Consider the following 21,071-nt stretch of genomic DNA (forward strand, 5'->3'; position numbering starts at 1 on the left):
ACTAAGGAAAATAGACCCTTTAATGGTGTCAAGTTGACATGTTTAGATGCAGGTAGGAAGCAAAGTAAGGCAACCACTTTTCTGCCAACCAAAACATTACCAATTACAGGCTATAAAACTGCCAAGGTCCCAGCTCTTAAAATAAAGAACTTGATGCTGTTTTCATTCCCATATATTTGAAAAATAGGGAGAAAATGAATACTAAACAATTTGCAAGCAGTTATCAGTGAAACTATCACATGTTCCTTCTGAGCCTCTGAAATGCTGCTCCCCTAATCACAGGTTTATAAAGTATAATAGGGACAACTCTTTTAAAAGGACAAAAGCAATCATTTTCTACTGCAGTGAGAAACTAGCCAGAAACTACTACTAGCCAGTCTGTGTTCCATACCAAGTATCCGAATTTACTTTTTCTCTTACATGATCATTAGTTGAGAGAGGAGTCACTGCCATCTCACATGGAAAGACAGATGCCTTTCCTTTGCCTGCAGGTATGACTAAGAGGTGGCTTAGCAAACGTGGAAAAAGCCTTATTGGTGCAGACCAGAATCTGTGAATCAACCTGAAAAAGGGCTTCCATGTGCATAAGCAAGGCTGTAATCCTATACACACTTTCCTGAGAAAAAGGCCCAGTGAACATAATGGGAATTACTTGCATAGGATTATGCTCCAAGACTCAATGTTCAATCCAATATACTTCACAATGAATTAATTATATTTTCTGCCTGATATTTTTGCTGTTTTCATAGAAAACCAAAGTCATTCCAAGAAGTGAAGGACTTCTGAGAATACTTATAAAAAGTTAACCTACTCAAAGGTTAGTGGGGTGTTCAGTCAGCTGAAGAAGTTGAAACCATGAGTCAGAAAAAGCACTGGACCAATTCCAGTTTCATTATCTCTCCAGTTATGAGATATAGCTACATTTTCCAAATTTCTTCAGAGATCATGTAGCCAGAGGGATTATGGGTTTTAGTTGTCAAAGGTATTTTAAGCAATCTCCTCTGATTTGTGGCTTTGCTCTGTGGCAGTGTTTCTCAAACTGTGGGTTCGGACCCACTAGGTGGGTCACAAGCCAATTTCAGGTGGGTCCCCATTCTTTTCAATTTTTTATTTTTAATATGTTAGACTTGATGCTACATGGTATGTGACTGCATTTGGAGAAATGTTACAGACTTGTACTTTTAACAAGCTACTATATATATTATTTTAACAATGATAGTAAATGAGACTTACTCCTGGGTAAGTGTGAGAAGAATTGCAGCCTTGGATTGTTAAAAATTTTCCTGCTTGATTATGTCACTTCTGGTCATGGCATCACTTCCGGTGGGTCCTGACAGATTCTGACAGATAAAAAGTGGGTCCCAGTGCTAAATGTGTGAGAACCACTGCTCTGTGGTATTGGTTTATGAAGAGGTGGCTTGAAAGGAGGCACCGGGAAAGAGGTCACTTTAGTGTTTCCACTGCACAGAACTGACTTCTATTATTTTTAGAGGCTTAATTCTGAAACCCACCAATGATTTTTTTTTTTTCTCCTGGAGTCATAAGGGTCAGAGCCACAAGTGATTTTTTGAAATATCACAGATTTGCAAATTTAGCTTTTGAGAAAGAATCTTGCCAGCTAGGAGAGAAACATTTGGTTTCCACGGTGAATTTGTGCATATTCTCGTGTTCTGCTGTGTCTCCTTGCATGCTCCAGAGATGAGGATGCTTTGGTGGGAGTGGGGTTTGGATAGGATTGGGCTATCACCAGGGCTTTTTTTCCCTAATGGAAAGCACTGGAACTGTGTTCCAGCACCTTTTTTATGCAGTCCCTCACAGGTAGACTGCTGCTGCCCAAGGAAGCTCCATTCTGGCCTCAGCGGCCAGGCGCTTCCCTTCAGCAGGACGTGGTGCACCCGCCCCGGTCTGAGGCAGCCCACGAGCCACCGGCCTTCTCACCATTGCACCGCGTCTCCTTCGCGGCCCTGAGGCGAAACCCAGGCCTGGAGGCCACCATGGTCCTCTCCAGGAGCACTTAGCAACCAACGTGCGCAGCCGATTGGCTCCCTGGTTGCCATGGGCGGGGCTCCCAGCCTGGTCCTGGCTGCCCGACTGCAGAGGTAGGAAGGCGGCTAAACTCACCACTCCGCTCTGGTCATGGCCTGATCAAGAGCTTTCACGGTGACATTCGGGCTAGGTCGAGACTGGTCTTGGCTGGCAGGTGGCAAAAGCCTGGAGAAGGTTGTCCTTGGCACTGCTCCTGCTCGTCCCCGTGGCTGCTGGCTTATTTATCAATACACACACACACACATACACGTATGTATGTGTGTATATCATATATATGTATACCCAGATACATACACAATGTGTGTGTGTGTATCGATAAATAAGCCAGACTCCAGGCCCGGGTCTCGCCTCAGGGCCACGAAGGAGCTGCTGCGCGACGGTGAGAAGGGCGGTGGCTCGTGGACTGCCTCAGGCGGGGGTGGGTGCAGTGCATCCTGCTGAGGGGAAGCGCCTGGCCGCTGAGGCCAGAATGGAGCCTCCTTGGGCAGCAGCAGTCTACCTGCGGGGAGCAGGGGCAGCCCCGCCCTCAGCGCCAGCCGCCCCAGGAGACGAGCAGGGCATGAGCCGTCTCCTTCCGGGGGGGGGCTGGTGGGCGTCTGGGGGGCTGGTTGGGTTGTTTGGATGTGTTTGGAGGTGTATGTTTGTATGTTCATGTATGTGCATGTATATATATGTGTGTGTGTATGTTTGTGTGTGTGTATACATATATATGTACACGTATGTATATATGCAGGGCTTTTTTCTAATAAAAATAAAAATAAATAAAATAATAAATAAAAGATTAACAAGTTGTGAGTTCCTGCACCATTTTTTATTTTTTTTAAAAAGCACTGGCTATCACTACATGTATAGATAGCACTATGAATATCAGAGGATCTACATCAGGGTTGTTAACATAAATGCTGTGGGCCGGATACGGACCCTGGAGGCCAAACGTCTCTGGCCTCTGTTATAACTGGGCTCTCCTAGTGTGATAACTAGGCTCTCTCACATCTTGAAATTATGAAAAAGATTTGCACATTTTAACTTTTGTTATTTGCAGCTAATGAGTTTCTATGTGAGAACAAATTGCTTATTTCTGGCTATCTGCTTAATGATGTCACTTCCTACTTAATGATGCAACTTCCAGCCCTCAGCATGCAACATGAATGCCATTCAGCCCACGATATGAAGTGAGTTTGACCCCTAATCCATTTGGTCAAAATATTAAAGTTTATGTTTCTGATAGCGAGTATTTTTCTTGAACTTGCTAGCCAGTTACACAATTGAATATTTATGGTCTTTACATACTATGGACAAAAGCAAACCTGTACATTTTGTGACCACCCATTGACCTCTCAAGTACACAAACCCTCTTCCACCCACCCACCCCCAGCAATGGCAACAAAACCAGGATTATTGATCCTCTAGCGCAGAGGTCTCTAAACTTTTCAGCTGAAGGGCCGCATCAAATATCTGGCACAGTGTCGGGGGCCAGAAAAAAATTAAATATAAAATTTAAATAAATACTTTAGAGATGAAATTTAGATGAATGAATAAATGAATGGGCTCAAATGTCCAGGACTTCTCCAAGCATGAACAGAGTCCAAGAAATAAAGCATACACTTAAATGGACTTCTATTCCCCCAGCCCATAAGCACAACTCTGGTTGTGTTTGGTCAACTGGGCCAGAGGCTCTCAGGGGATCAGAGGCTGGCCACAGGCCAGATAGAGGTTCACTGCGGGCCGCATATGGCCCCCGGGCTTGGATTTGGAGACCCTGCTCTAGCGGGTCAGCATGCATTATTGCTTTTGGCTTGCTTGGAGACAACAGATACCTGGATTAAAATGTCAGTTCTCCCATAAATCATGAAAGGATTACACTGGATATATTTTTGCTCCACATAGTGTATATGAAGTCTCACCAGTGCCAAAGCTTTCTTCTCCGCAAAGTGAGCATCGGCCAGAATCCATCAGATTTGAGAAGAATCTCCAACCTGTTGGTGTTTCATACACAGGTACTTTCATGGACTTGGCCACCCTAAGAGAGACATCACACAACACCATACCATTAGGATGGTTCAGTCATTTGCATATACAGCTACAAATTTGTTATATCAAGATGAGGTGTTATGCTACCCACCAATACTGTCCATTATTATACAGCCTCCCTAGTAAGACAAGTGAATGAGTAATTGTTCACAATACTTGGATCATCAGCAGTTCTGGTTGTCTGCCAATTATAAATGACTACAAATGTTTTGCCTTGCAATTTTTCCCCCCAGCTGTGGACCTCAGAAGTAGAACATCAACCACTTCAAAATCCAACATATACCTTCAAATCTCTAGCTGAATTGTCTCATTTACTTTGGCCATTCCATTCATTTACTTTAGTCATTGGAATGGACTCCAGTATTCCAAAGCAGCTTTACTGACAACTCAGCAGCCTCTCCTTTCCCCAGGGAATTAACTTTAGAACCTACTGAATGGGACAGAATTATGTTTGTCATATAGATAGCAGGTAAGATTAACTGCTATAAAAGCCAATACAGTAATTAATATGTGCCATTTCTAAAGTAAGCCACAAGCCTTGAAACTACTGACTGAAAGAATAATGCAGCATGAGAAATTTAATGTAGATTGCATGAAAATACATACAGAGGAGATAAAATGGCAGTCGCAGAACAAGGGAGAGAGGGGCAAAAGCCCCAGGTGCAGCACTCGTGAACCATGTGGGGGCACCACCACCACACCTGCCTCTGCCTCCACCTGCTTTGCAAAGCACGAGTTCTCAACACCCAGGAGTTGTGGAATTCTCCAATACCCATTTCCCCCCCCAACATAAACATACGTACTATATTAAGAATATTTATATACCACTCTTAACAGATTAGTTCACAAAGCAGTTTTTGTAGAGACACTCCTTCTGAAAAATTTTCTTGAAATGTGATAAATCAAAGTTTTATTTTAGCTATACACCTGGAGCACCAAATGGATAAAATGAAATCCAAAGTTGATCTTTTTTTGGACTGAGAAATAATGAGAGAAGTTTTTTTTTTGTTTTTGGACAAAAGAACTGAGGAAATAATTACAGCACATCTCTGTCTGACTTGGCTTTCCCATCCTCCAGGTGTCAGCTTTGTGTTTCAAAAACTGGGGGTGTCAACATGGGAGAATAATCTGAAACTTCTGCAAAATGGAGGTCACTGACACATTTCACTCTAGAAATCCTTAGGCATGGAAGGCATATCATCAATGGCTAAGTGGTTTGTAGACACCTATGGACTTGATGTTACAGGATACATAAAGTACCTTAGGCTTGGAGTGAAGTAAACAAGTGTCAGCACTTTTCTCCCAAATTACTCAAAACAGATCAAAATCTAAACTTCTGTAAAATTAGGGACACTGACAATGAATAGTTGAAACAGAGAGAGCTATGTAAGAGACAATGAGCTAAAATACAGTTGTGGAAGCCATTCTTCTGCATTTTAAGAACATTACTAATGGTAAGAAGAGAGAATGTTGAGGCTGCAATCCTAAACAAACTTACTTGGGAGTGAATCTTACTGAACTCAGTGGAACATATGTCCAAGCAGATATAGGAAGGATTGTGTGATTCATTCATGCAGATGTAGCCATCTGAGAATCTCAGCTTTTATGTTTTTTTTCCCTCCAAGTTACTAACCTTCAGTGGTGTCACTAGGATTTGCGTCACCTGGTACAGGAGGCCTGCATGTCACCCCATAGGGTGGGCGGGGCAATGCCCCAGGTGGTGGGCGTGGTGATTACCATCGCCCCGCCCCCACTGGGTTTTTGGCTGTACCTTTTGTTAGAACACAGATATTTCAATGTGGTTTGTTTCATTGCATTCTGCATGAAATTACGCATTGATTGATATATAACATGATGGTATTATTCCTCCAAACTCTGATTTTAGTGATTTTGAAAACTTGTAGAGTCACACACACACCCCGTGTCAACTTACTAACACCTTATTGCAGCAGTTCTCAAACTTTTAGCACTGGGACCCACTTTTTAGAATGACAATCTGTCCAGGACCCATTGGAAGTGATGTCATGGTCAGAAGTGACATCATCAAGCAAATTAAAATAAATAATTATAAATAATTAAATTAACATAAAAGAAATAAATAAGGGGGAACCAGTCCTGTTTCACCAAGTGAATCTACTCTGAAGTTAGTCTCATAATGGTCAATGGGGCTTACTCTGTAGCCTGCCTACAATAACCCCCCCCCCCCCCAAAAAAAATAAAAATCAGTGAGATTTCCAACCCTCCCCAGTGCCCAGTTTAAAGTTATTCTATTTCAGGCACTTCAAGATAAAGACCCACTTGGCTTTACAAGTGCAAAATAGAAAACATTCCCCTTACCAGTTCAAGCCTCTTTTTTGTCCTTCTTAGTGGGGGGGGGGGGGGGAGGCTGCCTTCTGGAGCATTTGGGCTCCAGCACCATCAGATCCTTCTGATGTCCTCACATTCCCCTTTGCCTGGCCTGAACAACAGCCAAGGCGTGTCTGCCTACTCATGAGTAAACGTGCCGTGAGGCTGCTTGCTTTCCATAGGGCTCAATAGACTGCAGCTGGGAGGGAGGCAGGGACCTCCTTCTCCCTTTTGTGTTTTTGGGGGCTGCATTCATTGGATCAGGACCATTCTGACATCCTTGGAGTCCTCTCAGCCTGCCTTTTCCCCATGGACTATGGCAAGTTCGCCTACTCATGAGTAAACGTGACCACGTGGCTTCGTTTCCCGTTCAATAGACGCAGCTGGGAGAGAGGCAGGGACCTCCTTCTCCCTTTTGTGTTTTTGGGGGCTGCATTCATTGGATCAGGACCATTCTGGTGTCATTGGATTCCGCTCTGCCTGCCCTTTCCGATGCACCAAGGCAAGTTCACCTACTTACATGATATGGCTCACTTTCACTTTCCATAGGGATCCATTCATTTTTTCCTTCTGGTTTTTCGGCCGTAATGTTTGAAGGAAAGGAGCTATTTCAATTCGGTTTTTTGCATTGCACTCCACTGGACATTCTGCATCCAACGGTGTATGGCATGATGGGGTAGCCCCTGAAGCCGTGAAGTTAGCGCATCCTCCCCCAGGGCACGTCACCCCCCCGGCGCGGCCCTCACCCCACACACCCCTCTAGCGATGCCAGTGCTAACCCTTCTGGTTAGAAATAAAATCTGGAAAATAAGGCTAAAAGATCTATTCTAAATTCAACCATTGTAGTTGTATTAACTTGGTTTCATTCTCCATGATATTTCAAGAGGCAGTTTAAAGAACTAAACTAAATTATTTAAGGCACTAAACCAAGCACAATATAGGGATGAAGGTTGAATTAGGGAGCAAAGTTTACAAGTTGGTAAGCAAGAGAAATACAATTATAATTAAACTGCAGTTAGAGCTTAATTGGGAGGCTGGGCATAGGAGGGTAAAAACAAATACTTGTGAATATCAAGAGAAAATAGGATAGTAACACAGCCAGGACAAGGAGATAGTCAACCATTGGAAAGCCTTCATAAGCATTATGGCATTTCATGAGATAAATGAATCTGGAAAGAGTTGAACCACTAGGAATTTCTCAGTGTCTTAAAATTTCATCTTAAACTGCATCTATACTTGTACATGCCTGACTTTCTGCAACTTTATGCTGACAAACACAGCAAGGTACACCCAAGTTGCATGATTTGCTAAGCAATCCATTCCTGCTCAGTGTCCTCCTGTTAACAGTTACAGAACTGAGAAGGGAAAACAGAGTGGGATTCACAATTAGATGCAAAAATGGTGCAGGTATACCATGCCACATTTTAATTGCTTTTCTGTTGTGCCAAGCAGGGGTAAATCAAACCCAATTTAAAACATAAGAATGGGTGAGCTGATACGGCTATGTTTTTTTTCTACCAGGCCAATGCCTGAATCTAAATACTTTCTAGATTGCTATACTACTACAAAAGGCATGACTGAAAAAGTTTCTAAATCTAAACAGTGCCATTTACTACAGACCCAGAATCATTAGGTACTGTGATACAGTACTTGCATAAGAGGAAAACTCATCTTCCCTACTTCTTTCTTCAGCACAATGCTGCTTTAAAAGTTTATGCTGCTTATGTGCACAGACTCTCACACAAGAATTTGCAGCACAGCATGAGTTTCAACACTACATGTTGAATGGAACTAAAGGGTTTGATTTACTCTTTATTTTTTCACATTTTTATACCACCCTTCCTCCAAAGATCTCAGGGCGGAGACCCTGGGGATTTATCAAGTTGTGTGCTAGTCAAACAGTAATCTTCCACAATGGAAGAACACTGTTCTTTAAGGCCAGCATTATATAGAGATAATGGAATGAGCCAATGTCTCTGCACAGTGTTGCTTCCCTTATAACTAAAGATGTTACCAGGCCCACTGAATAAAACCTGAAAAGCGAAAAGCTTTTGAAAACAATTGCTATTAAAGTAAGTATTCAGAACTAGTTGCAAAATTCAGTCTGAGACCTATGGGGAATTTGAGACTGTTTCTTGGACAGCAGCCGCTACATGGTGAACTGTTTTGGAAATAGTGGAATTACAGTTTGTCATATGGCAGTAGAGTCTTGTGTTGTCAGTTTTGTGTTAATCTCTCGCAAGAATTAAACAGCTTTTTAGATCCCAGTCAGTGCCTGTTTTCCCTCTTGAATGGGCATCCATACATTCATGTGTTCTTCCTTGCATAGCAACAGGGTATTAAATTTCAACATTCCAATATAACCTAAAGAAGAGACTGAACAACTAAATAATCTGGCTTTTTAAAATTCAAAACGGCAACATCACTACTACCTATACCAATATTGACACCCTCTTATAGTAGACAAAACAATTTAATATCCTGTAGAAGAATACTGTATCAATTTCTACAATACTAAAATAAAATTTAAACGATTTGGGTAAAAAACTGAACTGTTTCACTTTTTAAAATCTGTTTTTCTCCCCATGTTTGTCAGTTTTCTATGCACAAATTTATTTAGACCCACATGAATACAACAGCCTTATCCATGGTCAGGAGGGCTTTAAAACATGGAGGATGCAAGCAAACATAAGCTGTTCCATACTCTCTTACTCTGTTCCATATTGTCTGTAAGACAAAAAACACATCAGTGATATCAGTGTGGAACATGGCTGATGTGGAAAGGCATGTGGCTAACTGAGGTATCAAGCGACTTGTGCTGCCAGATCCCCAATGCATGTTTTCTCAAGAGTCCCACCAAAGTCAGTGAGGTTTATTCTCCTATAAATTCTAGTCCAATTCTATCCAACTTTCCAGCAATGATGCAGCTGTGCCAACAGGGCATGCACTGAATCCTGTGGTGAGGGAACATTTGTTCCCTTACCTTGGGGCTGCATTGGTGCTGGAAATTTGAATAAGATTGGGCCCTTCATCTACTACATCCAGTGAAATCTTTCAAGGCACAAGATCATCATAAACCCACACCACTTCTCTCAAAAATCTCCTCTATCATACCCTGAAGCAGATATGAGCAATGCAAAATATGAAGCAATGCAGCCAAGTTTTCAAGCAACATTTTCCTCTGAAAATCTTACTTAAAATTTCTGAAGAAGGTTATTCGCTGTATTATTTTCCCTCTCCATTCTAAGTGCTGCACGCTGGGGCCTGTACTTCTCTTCTGACCCTATTAACACTGTAACAAAAGCAGTTCTATGAAATAGATGTTTGGCTTCTGGATATTTTCACTCTGCATGCACTATGTTCCCTTAAAAGGCATCAAGTGTATATACCAAGAGGAGAACCAAACAACTGCCAATCTCCCATATATGGTCAAGTGTTACAGCTGTTACTTCCACGTCCTTAATTTATGAACAGAAAAGCAGTGGAATGGTAAGAACAGATAACCAGGACATTTCATAGAGATAAAAGTGCCAAGTGGCTTCTAAAAACACTAGAAAGGGGGAAAAAATCATCAAGCTGAAAGGAGCTGAAAAGGTAATCTAATCTAGGCCCGCCACATGACAGGTATCTGTAGAACAAATGGTTCTGGGTAGCCAAGCCACATGCTAATTTGTGAAAACTCTGCCCAATGACATTAATGCATCCATTACCTGCCTTTCAGCTACATAAATCCAGCTTCAGTACTATGCCCCAGAATGAGGCAAAATGACTGGCTGTATGGACCACTATATCCAGGGCCTTAAAAGAGAAAATTCTGTACAGAATTCAAAGGACTGGCAGCAGCAGTGCAAGGAGACTAGTGCTGGGTGCAAGCACTTGATGCAACATAGGGTGGATCCCTTTGCCTTGTCCTGACACTTCTCCCTAAGGAAAACGTTTACCTATGGATTCCTAATGCACTGGGCAATAGACTTTCTAGTGCTATATGTGTGAATACTACTATATTCAAGTATGCATCATGTAACAACAGGGATACATTCAGCAAACCCTGATGTTACACACATTCGTAGTTGTCCAGACAAACTCAAAAGGCAGCCAGGGAGTGCCCCAGAATGCCTCAGAGGCCTGGAAGACAGAGAGAGCCATCCCACAAATGAGGCCAACTGAAGCAGTTGCCCGAGACAACAGATTGGTTAGGGACACCATCTCTGTCCACTTACTTGCCTCTACTTCTCCTCCTGCCTCTTCCATTGCCTGGCTTGGAAACAGAAGAGGGGGTCAGAAGGAAAAGGAAATGTGGAGGGAAGTGCTAAGCTAAAACACTGGAGACTGGGAGAAAGAGGCTGGCACATCATTTGGTAAGGGGGGCATCATTTGGCATGCTGCCTCAGGTGTCAGGAGGTCTGAAGCCAGTTCTGAGTAGGAAGGACATGGGCGGGATGTGGAGTCAAGGTATACCATATGCTAAACAGGTGTTTTTCAGACAAAAAATACACCCCAGAAACCAGAAAAATGCGACACCAATGGCAGAGCTGGCACAGGAAGGAATGACCCCATAAGGAAAACTGAGGAACGAAAACAGCAGAAAAATGCACCTGCTGTCACCCACAGCCCCATCCAATTTCCTGGGGCACAGCATACAGACTATTTTTGGCAACCAATCACATCACACCCACCCCAGCACTAAAGCCAAGCCAGGGAGACTGGAGCTCAGATTATCAGATGCACAGCATGGGGCAAGACCTCTGGTCTCCCAAGAGGGAACTTTGGTGATGGGAAGCCTGGTGAAGAGACAATTGGTGCATAAAAGGAGCACTCTGACAAACAAGCTCTTGTTCCTCACAACATGTGTGGCAGGATAATTTGTTAACACTTGTCTTCTCAGAATTGTTGTTGCAGGTATTCTGCTCCAGGAGGACTCTACAGACAGACACCCAACTGGAACCTCAGCACTCCAACAGGGGCAGCAAGCACAGCCCCAGTGAATACAACAGGACTTTTGAGTAATGCACAGGATTGTGCCATTAGGTCATTGAACTAAAATAATATTCTGAAAGGAAACCTGACTAAGTGAAGTGTAACTCTAGGGGAGAGCAGCTGATTTTCTTTGTCTCTTTTTGTTCTCTCTAATAGGTTTCCTATAAAATGTAACCAACTGCTGACAGAGTTCTGAAAGGTTGTTTTTTCTGTTGGCAGAAAAATGGAATAAACCATTCATCTTTTGGTTATTAGTGCCTGGATTAGAGGAGAGAATTAAAGGTCAATCTATATGTGACAATAGCAGTTGCACATGTTTAAACACAGAACTGCCCCATGATGCAGACAATGGGGGTGGCAGATTGGTTTTGAAAGTAAAAAAAGTGCATGAATGGACATGTAGAACTCATTACCCCTATGCAGCTTACCACAGCCCCTGTCTCCAGGAGCTTTTGCCCCAAGCAATAACTCTGACACTGGAAGGGGCCTTGGCTGGGAAAAAAAACAGCTGGAGAGATGGGCTGCAGGTAAACTAGAAGGCGTGAATTTATCTATCACCTGTATACATCTTTTGCTTTTAAATTAAGATTGCGCAGAGATAAGTTTTGAAGGATTGGGGTAGATCCATGTCAACACACATGGAACTGCCACTATCACATCTAACTTGGACCTAGACATCCTGGAATACTCCTTGCTTGCTAAGCTATGGCTACAATCCTATGCACACTTTCCTGGGGTAAGCCCTATTGAATGCAATGGAACTTACCACTGAGCAGACATGCATAGGATTGTGCCCTATGTTCTTTAAACTATGGGCGCAATCCTAACCAACTTTCCAGCACTGAGGTAAGGGCAGTGAAGCTTCAAGGTAAGGAAACAAACATTCCTTTACCTTTAGGAGGCCTCTGCGACTGCAACCCAACTGCAGGATGCAGCACATGCCCCACTGGCACAGCTATGTCAGAGGTGGAAAGTTGGTTAGGATTTGAGCCTACGCCATTTTCGTTAACTTTGTTCCTTGGAACATTTGAAACTTCCTTTCCTTCAATGGAGCCTGAAATAATGGAATGTTTACGTAGTAATGTAGAAGTAATGGAATGTTACTGCTGTGCCAAGTGTCTCCTCCCTCTCAGTGACAGGTTGGAATGCTCCTGTGTATTTAAGATTTAAATGGTATAAAAATGAAAAGTACAGTAGTTCCAAAGGTTTGAGCAAACTCATATAAAATGTTCCACCTTTCTTATAAAAAAAATGAAAAGTAGGACACAGTAACAATATACATTCTACCTAATACAAAAAAAAACTCTGTGGCTAGGGGCCAAAAGGTGTGCATCTGCACCTAAACTTTCATAGCTATCTTTTCAAAAAGTGCTTCCTGAATTGTCAGACTGCTCTTTGCACCCCCACTGAGCCAGTGGTGCATGTCTGATATTTCCCCCAATTTCCACCTTGCAAAGCTTCCACACCTAAACTTACCTGAATATGCGATGGTACAGTACGTTTGTTTCAAATTCAAAATAAATACCCGTCTGTGTTGAGATTTTGGCATGTGCCCCAGAGACTGTGACATGAACCCTTTGGGATTTCAGATTAATTATTTAGGAAAATACAAGAGCTTCCTAACTTCCACTCTCAGTAACACCACTACCTGGAACCAATCCTTTCCAGCAGGGGTGGGGGTACAAGCAGGAATGCATAGGATTCTTGGACCATGCACAGTCTTAAAAAGAGAAGAAGGGTTGCATAATGCAGCAACTAGTAATTCAACCTGTTGTTTTAGGTTGCAATCCTAACCTCACATTCCTGGGAGGAAATCCAATTGAACACAATAGGACTTACTTCTGAGTAGACCTGCTTAGGATTGTGCCCTTAGTTTAGTAAGCTCTGTCTGGCTCTTTTGTGGAGTAGATATACAATCTCACTGTCTGGAAGACAATCAAGATCTGCCAGAAACAGCCAAAGCATTGTTTCCAGAATTGTCTATAGATGAGTACAATGTGGGATGCACCATGATATGGCAGCATACCATACACCATGGTATGTTCTGGCAAGGACTGTCAAATAACCCACTGGAAAGGTGCTGTTGCCCAACGCAGAGCAAAGGCATCATCACAAAGTAGAAAGGGTCCCTAGACTATGAGGCCATTTCCTCTCTTTCTTCAGAGCACAGAGCATTCCACCTGTATGCCTTTGCTGAGTCCACCATGTTTAAGTAGTGGGCTTCCCCAAGATGGCTTAAGGAAAATTGATACAGAATATGCATCAAATGTTTGGACAGTGAACTGACTCGTAAAGTCAATGTAAAAATCGGATGCTTCTCTCTGCCAGTAATTAGGAAGATGTGGCAGCACTACTTACTATCGGAAGATACAACTCCCACCTTGAGTATACCCTGCATATGAAGCATATCCTTCATGTCAGCCCATGCTCCACAAGATTGCTTAATCATGTGCTCAATGAGATGCATCTATTCCACAGAGAGCTTGCAAAATCTTTAACCTTTTAGGTAACTTGTGCCTTATCAGAGGAAGTTCTCCAGAGCTCATTAGTGCAAGCACAATCAGGGTCAGTTGTTTCTGCCAGAGTTTCAAATGGTTCATATCGAGGCACCTCTCAATAACTTCCTGGAGGCTGCATTGCACCTTGTAGTTAACAGTTCCAGCACTTGGGAGATGAGAGGCCCTGCTAGATAACAAACATGAAGAATCACCTAATTCCTTGACTACAACAGAGCTGTTTAATTTCATGGTAAAAAGAGGCCCCTAATTTTGGGAGCCCTCAGGAGGTTGTACTCAGGAGGAACACTGCTAGGGTGTTCCTTTCCCAGCCTTGGCAGCAGGACTGTCTCCTGTACATTAAAGAAAGTTTTTTCCCTTTTGGCCTTCTTGATGTACATTCTTCTCTTTCTGTGTGTATAATGAAAAAAGCCTCTCCAGGACAGATAAATCATCTTAAAACTCCTTGGAAATCACACGATCACTTACTACAAGCAAATTTAGCTGGACAAAAAGGCATTAATTTTTGGTGTCCACCTGTCAGTGCTGCGAATATATCACTGATAAGTCTATGTTATAAGTCCAAAGTCAGTACAAATATCTTCAGATTCAAAGTTCAAGTATCTAAAAGTCCAGTCCTGTTTTGCTCTGCATAGTGACCTCTTAACCTTTTTGGAGATACAGGGGAAAATCAGGGAGAATAATCTGTTTCACTAAAATGCTTCATCATACCTAGACCAAAACACTATCGCATAATGGAGGAAGAAAACATTCAGTGCCAAGCTGGACAGGTCTGTATAAATAATGATAATTTGGAAACTTTCAATTTTGTACCAGAGGGAAAAAGCTTTACTGGTGTGAAGAAATGGCCTTTTGAAGAAAATTAAGGATACGACAACTCTTATCTAAATCTACTGTGAGTTTTCCAAGTCTAATCATTCAATGGAGAATTCTCAGTTACATTATACTTAAAAGCTTCCTAGAGCTATTATTATAAGCATCACAAACAGAAAGCATCATGTATGAACAGAAACAGATATTCAAGGCTTAATCCAGTGGTTCCCAAACTTTGACGATTGGTGGCTCCCTTCACCTACTGGGCCATTGGCTATGGCTCCCCATTAAGGCTACAATCCTATATACAGTATTTTATAGGATGGCAAGTTTTTTCCAAGGATACTGCAGCTCCCCAGCTGGTTTCTGCTGCTCCCTGGGCAGACACAGCTTAGTTTGAGAACCACTGGCTTATTCTATTCAAATGACGTGTCTGCAATACATGATTACACAAATAGCTTGGCACTGTCTGAAAGCTGGTACAGAGCTCATCACTAACAGCAAATCATGGCAGTAGAGCAGAAAATGGGGAAAAGAGCAGTCACAACTAAGAAAGGGAGAAACTGTTAGAGAGCTGGGTCAATTCATGCTGTCGTACTGGATAGTGTCTGCTCAGTACTTGCCACTTTCATATCCAATGACAACTCCATCCTCAGACTCATAGTAGTTTCCAAGTCTAAATCTGTCAAGCCTGTGGATGGAATCTCTCTTAAATAGTAGCATATGGAAAAAAGCGGAGTGTTGCTTCTTGGTGAATGTTCAACCTGCTTAATTTTAAGACAACACCAAGTCACCAACACCTTCGAGAAAGGTTGTTTTAGGCTTTTCCCATTCAGGTGATTCTTTTCAGCCATAATGGCAGTTATTTTGCACATTTGTTGTTCATTTTTTACAATGCATTTGTAAGATATAGGGCAGAAGGGGTGGTCCAGAGGTTGAGATGCATGAAGACTGGCTGAAGCTAAGCAGAAGTAGCCTGATTTCATGCCTGGTAGAGGACCAGAAAACACTGATAAAGCTGATATGACCCTCAGTGAGAGTGAGGAATTGCTGCTATAGCAAGAGGATGGACTGGAACACTGGAATGCTGAGAATGTCAGTGACAAGAGCAATAAAAACTATAGTCTCTGGCTCTTGGCATGATTTGTGTGGCTATCAGTGGAAGCTTAAGGCATGTCTTGTGCAGCTAAGAAAGAACTTCATCCTGAAGGAAACAACTGGAGAAGGAGGAATTCTATATATGGGTGTCCACCACTTAATGATGGGAATATGTTCTCCAATCTCTGTTATGCGATTAGGTTGTTAAGCAAACATTCAGCCCAAACTAGTGCCTTTTTGTGTAAACAGAAAATCCTGCCACACACTAGTAATAATAATAATAAATAATAAAACTTTATTTTTATCCCGCCCTTCTCCCTAACGGGACCACTAGTACTGGCTGCGAAGGCTACTGGAGACTGATTGCCTCTTCTTTGTATTAAGAGCCTCTTTGTTGTGTAAACAGACACTCTGCTGCAGGCTACAGGAAACCTGATTGCCTCATTAAGAGCCTCTTTGTTGTGCTTTGACCACCGTCATACATGCGGTCCGTTATTAAGTTGAAGGTTGTTAAGCGGCGCACATCTGTATATAATACTACATTGTAAAGACTGTTATTGGGTCTAGGAGAAGCCTGTCTATGTAAACCACCTTTATATCTAAAGAGAAATCTGAGGATGAAAAAGGCAGTGTATAAATACAGAAATAAATAAATAAACCTACAATATAATATATCACATCTGATATATTGATATAATATAACAGATTATATCATATATCCATGATATCCACTGATATATTATATATCCATGGCTATTGAATGCAGGTCTTATGCGTTGCATTTGTCATGTTTACATCCTCCCTCCAAAGAACTCCAGTGTACATGGGGCTAATTTCCATTTATCCGTCAGTGGGAATTTCAGTGCCAGAAGATACGAATGCATGATTTTCAGAAAACCGTCCAATCTTTCAAAAGTGATATTTCCAGAGAAAGAGCTTACATCCCTGTGTTTGTCGAAAAACTATGCAAAAGCTTTTCTAAGCAACTGTCCAATCTGAGAATCATGCACATGCTTCTACAAATCAGAAATATACGTATGTTGATGTAGGGAAAGAACTAGAAAATTCGAGCATTTCAAACAAAGACTTGTGATTTGGCAGCAGCTTTTCAATAACAAAAGCACTTGGCTCATAGCTCCCTATTCACTTCCTATTGTGTGAAATTGCACACATTTGCACTGTACATCAACTGCAATTGTGTTGCCTGACTTTGCAGGGTTCTAGGGAAAGTACAGGAAGAGGAAAATGAGTGTACAAGACACGAGTTGTTCTGTTTAAGATTATTCTGTTCCATTTGGGCCAACCAACTTAAAGCATGTTCATTTTTCTCTGAAAATAAAACTTTTGTTTAACCTATCACTGCCAGGGACAACAATGGGGTGGTGACTATGGCTCAACTTACAGTCAGCTCTTGTTATCTGCTACGGTTAGGTTCCTGGAAAAACTAGCAGATACCAAATTAGCGAATACCGAAACATTAAGCCTATGGAAAAATGGAATTCGGTTCCAGGGGACCCTCTTCACCATACACACTATGAACCTGAATCTTACATTGAAGTGTATGGGCTGAGTGATATCAAGGGCAACATACAGTATACCACATGGGCTCTCTTTCTGGAACAATTCCCAACTCTAGAAAATTAATTATTATTGTTTCCTAACAACATTATACAAATATAAAATATACAGTATGTAAATGACATTCAAGAGCTTGAAGAGTTCTTCTTGGGCTTTATCCTGGAAGCCCAGAGAGAGCACAAACAGTTCTTATTTTGTTACAAATGGCATTCAGTAGACAACACACAGCCACTTCAAAAAGAGAAACCAAAAGTTTGCTAAGAGAGCAAACTTTTGCCCCATGCAAAAGTTTTGCCCTGTGCAAAACCTTGCTTGCTCTTGGAGCAATGCGAAAATCTACTAACAGAGAAAAAACAGTTCCCACTGTTTTGCAAATGGCATTCAACAGACAACACACACCAACTCTAAGAGAGATGACCTTTTAAATGTATCAAAGCAGGAAAGGTTTGCCATGAGAATAAATGGAGACCAGTTATAAAAAGTTAGGTAAACAATTTGAAATGCATGTGGGAAGACATTTCAAAGAGCTTTGTGCAAATTCCAGGCACCTTTTTGAACGTGTCTACTGCATTCAGGAAGGCAGCAGTGACCTCCAGAAGACAGCAGAGCAAATCAGATCGCAGATAGAGAGGAAGCGGTCATGTGAGGTAGGTGGTCATACAGCCCCTTGCGGATATGCAAATTTGCAAGCGGTGAATTTGATATACAGAGGATTGACTGTATATCATTTCCAACATATTTTACATTCACTCAACATACAGCAAGCTTTTGAAGGATACTGAACCTGGTTCAGGACAATATAGACAAATCCCTTGTATTTTATAGCACAGAGGCAACTCCCTGTGCTAGGAGAGATTTGACCCATTTTCAGTAGCTGTTGTATGCTGAGATGGCTATGATTGCCTAGTCTTTTAAGGTGAAACTGACTAGACTAGCAGAGGCAAGATCTCTTCCTCTTAAATCAATTCCTCTGCATCTCTTTGTTTATGCCTACTCCAAACAGGCAAAGGCCACTGCAGGAATTTAGGAAAACAAGAAGGTGAGAGTTTCTCTTTGAAACATTTTTGGGAGGGAGAGATTATGAATTAACTGGAAGAAGAATCTAGCACTAGCATACAATACAAAAGCAGAGAAAAAGGAGTTTTCAAATATCTTATTTGCCAAAACCAGATAAAAAAAAGGGAAAACATCTCCTTATTTAGCAAGAGAATGGCCTCTTACGCACAGCATTTTAACACTAGTGGTATGGTATTTTACTCCTCTTAGAAACATTCCCGTGAACAAGAACGGCAGATAGTATTAGCAGTGGTTATTATTGTGGTATATCAGGAAGTGCTTTCACAATACAAAGGTTTTCATATACACCTGTAAGAAAACAGTCTCAGGCATACAGCCAGAAGTTTTCAAATTACCAGTATTTTTTTTAATTACTAGTTTTAACTCCTGTAGAAATTATTTTCTATAATCAATGCATATCATCTGTAATGGTGGTAACTTTACTAGTATATGCTAGGAAGAGTTTTAATTTCATCAGTTTTCTTCTCTGGATGCATGGTAAACACAGGAAAAAAAAAGATCACAGACTAGTCTCTTACCGTATGTGTTTTAACCAGAAAAAAAAAATCTCACTCTCAACAACTGTCAGTTTTCTGAGACAAGAATCTATTATCCTTAAAAGTGAGCCCCATTCAGATATTCAATTCAAAGATCTTTATGGGGGGAAAAATATAAGGAAAACATCCCCATCAAGAAATAGCAGTCTGGTGGAGTCTAAACACCGCTGAGAAAATTTGGGATATCCAATATTCAGCAGATCCATTGTGACTGCTTTGAATTAAAATGAGGATCAGTGTTAAGAAGCAATCTATGAAGCATTGCCTGTTCCAGTATCCAAGAGCAGCTTCCAAATATTCCTGACAGGTTATTCATTTGCAGCTGCTATCTATGGAGAGTTCTTGGCTGAAATAGCACGGCCATTATATGCCTGGCTGAAAAGCAATCTCCTGAAGAAGAAAAGAAAATCCTGTACGCATAAGAAATATGGACTGTTGCGACCATGGCGTGAAGGAATGTACTCGTCATTACAAGCTGCGATAATGAGATTGTGGACAGGCCGCCAAAAGTACAGTTGGCTTATCCACTCAGATATCTAAGTAAATGTTACATGAGGCACCAAGTCACCCAATAGCCAGCACTGAAGGCAGTAAAAAGGAGCCAGGCTTGTCTTCTTGAGAGACGTGTCTAACTCACACTTCATTAGCACTCTTAACTAAATGGCCAGGAAACATACTCCGATAGAAGATTAGAAATGAGAAAAATGGAAAACATTCCAAGGCATAATATCCAAGAACAATGTTGCTCTTCCAACATATCTTCAACAAGAAATGCTCCTCAATCAAATCAGGTGAGTACAAGGCACTTTCCTTCTTGAAACAAACAGGTTTTTATAAACACCACAAACTGATACGGTAAAATTTGGAATTGATTTATATGCAAGGACTTCCTTAAGCAAGCATTCTTCATTCAACTCTAGTACACACTTGAACATAAAACGTTTACTTCAAACCCAGACTGCAATATTGTTGTCTAATTTGGCACGCACAACCGCTTGGCTTGTATGACCAGATAACACTGAATGTGTTGAAACGCGGTGAAGTGCTTACTGGTTGCCCTTTTGATGAACCAAAGCGGCAATATTTCCATGAGAGGAACTGCTCGCACAATGGACTGACTAAAAAATGGTATCTTCAGAATTCACAGCAAAGCTGTTACAGATAAGAAAGCCTAAGGGACGTTTCTTTTGTATAGAACAAGCTGGTGACGAACACACTTGCTCAGTCCAATGCACACCATTGTGAATCATGCTCTGCTCCAACCAGAGAAGCTAGATTTTTAAATCTACTTGGGGCAGTTCTTCTCAAGTCAACAGATGAAAACATTCCATGATATCTATTTCATGTCTACGAGCACCTACTTCCTGTTTGGGGTAGATAAGCATCACCTTTCACACCCACATCCAGTTGCCACTATGCATCAGATGCACCGTAGATCTCTTTTTAATAACCTAACCACAACTGAAGAAACAGAATCTCACACTGCAGGAAAAGTTCTACTTTAGCAACAGTAAATATTGTCAGTTTTAGCAACAGAACATTCTCAGAGACCAACGCGAACATACTCAAAAATAGCATGCAAGTTTCACCCATTTCTGCCCAGCCCACAGGTGTACACATTTGATCCTGTTGCGTATATGCAACGTTGGGTAGAAATGCCTTAAGCCACAGTACTTATAAACAACTTGGAAAGACTTATTTGAAACCATCACAACTGCAGGCATGAGATTACCACCATTAAGAATCCTCCTCACTTACAAAGGTCTGTTTCCTTTCACAGGAACCTGCCTACCCCCTCACATAAACTCAGAGAGTCCTCCTTACAATTCCTAATGGTAAATTCCTAATGGTAATTCAGGGTAAAGTTGGAGAGGAACATGGAAAAGGGTCTTCTCTTTAAGGTAACATTCAGGCTCTAAAATGACAGGCATTTGGCTTGCCAGATAGCTAACCTGAATTATTTTAACTGACTACTTGCTGTTGTTGCAATGGCTCAGATTGTCTTGTTTCCTTTTGTCTTCCAAGGGCCAAAGCACATATCACTGAAAATATG

The 21,071-nt window shown here is 41.6% G+C and overlaps 1 protein-coding gene across 1 annotated transcript in view; it reads right to left on the reverse strand.

Moving 5' to 3' along the window:
* The window catches only part of PGM5 (phosphoglucomutase 5), a 64,130-nt gene that overhangs the window by 22,135 nt on the left and 20,924 nt on the right, over nt 1-21,071 (reverse strand). Inside the window, exon 7 of the mRNA XM_066616499.1 lies at nt 3,951-4,066. Within this exon, the coding sequence (XP_066472596.1) occupies nt 3,951-4,066 (116 nt within the window). The remainder of the gene's footprint in view (nt 1-3,950; nt 4,067-21,071) is intronic.

Source organism: Tiliqua scincoides, chromosome 2 (genome assembly GCF_035046505.1).
Source record: "Tiliqua scincoides isolate rTilSci1 chromosome 2, rTilSci1.hap2, whole genome shotgun sequence".
Classification (NCBI taxonomy): Eukaryota; Metazoa; Chordata; class Lepidosauria; order Squamata; family Scincidae; genus Tiliqua; species Tiliqua scincoides.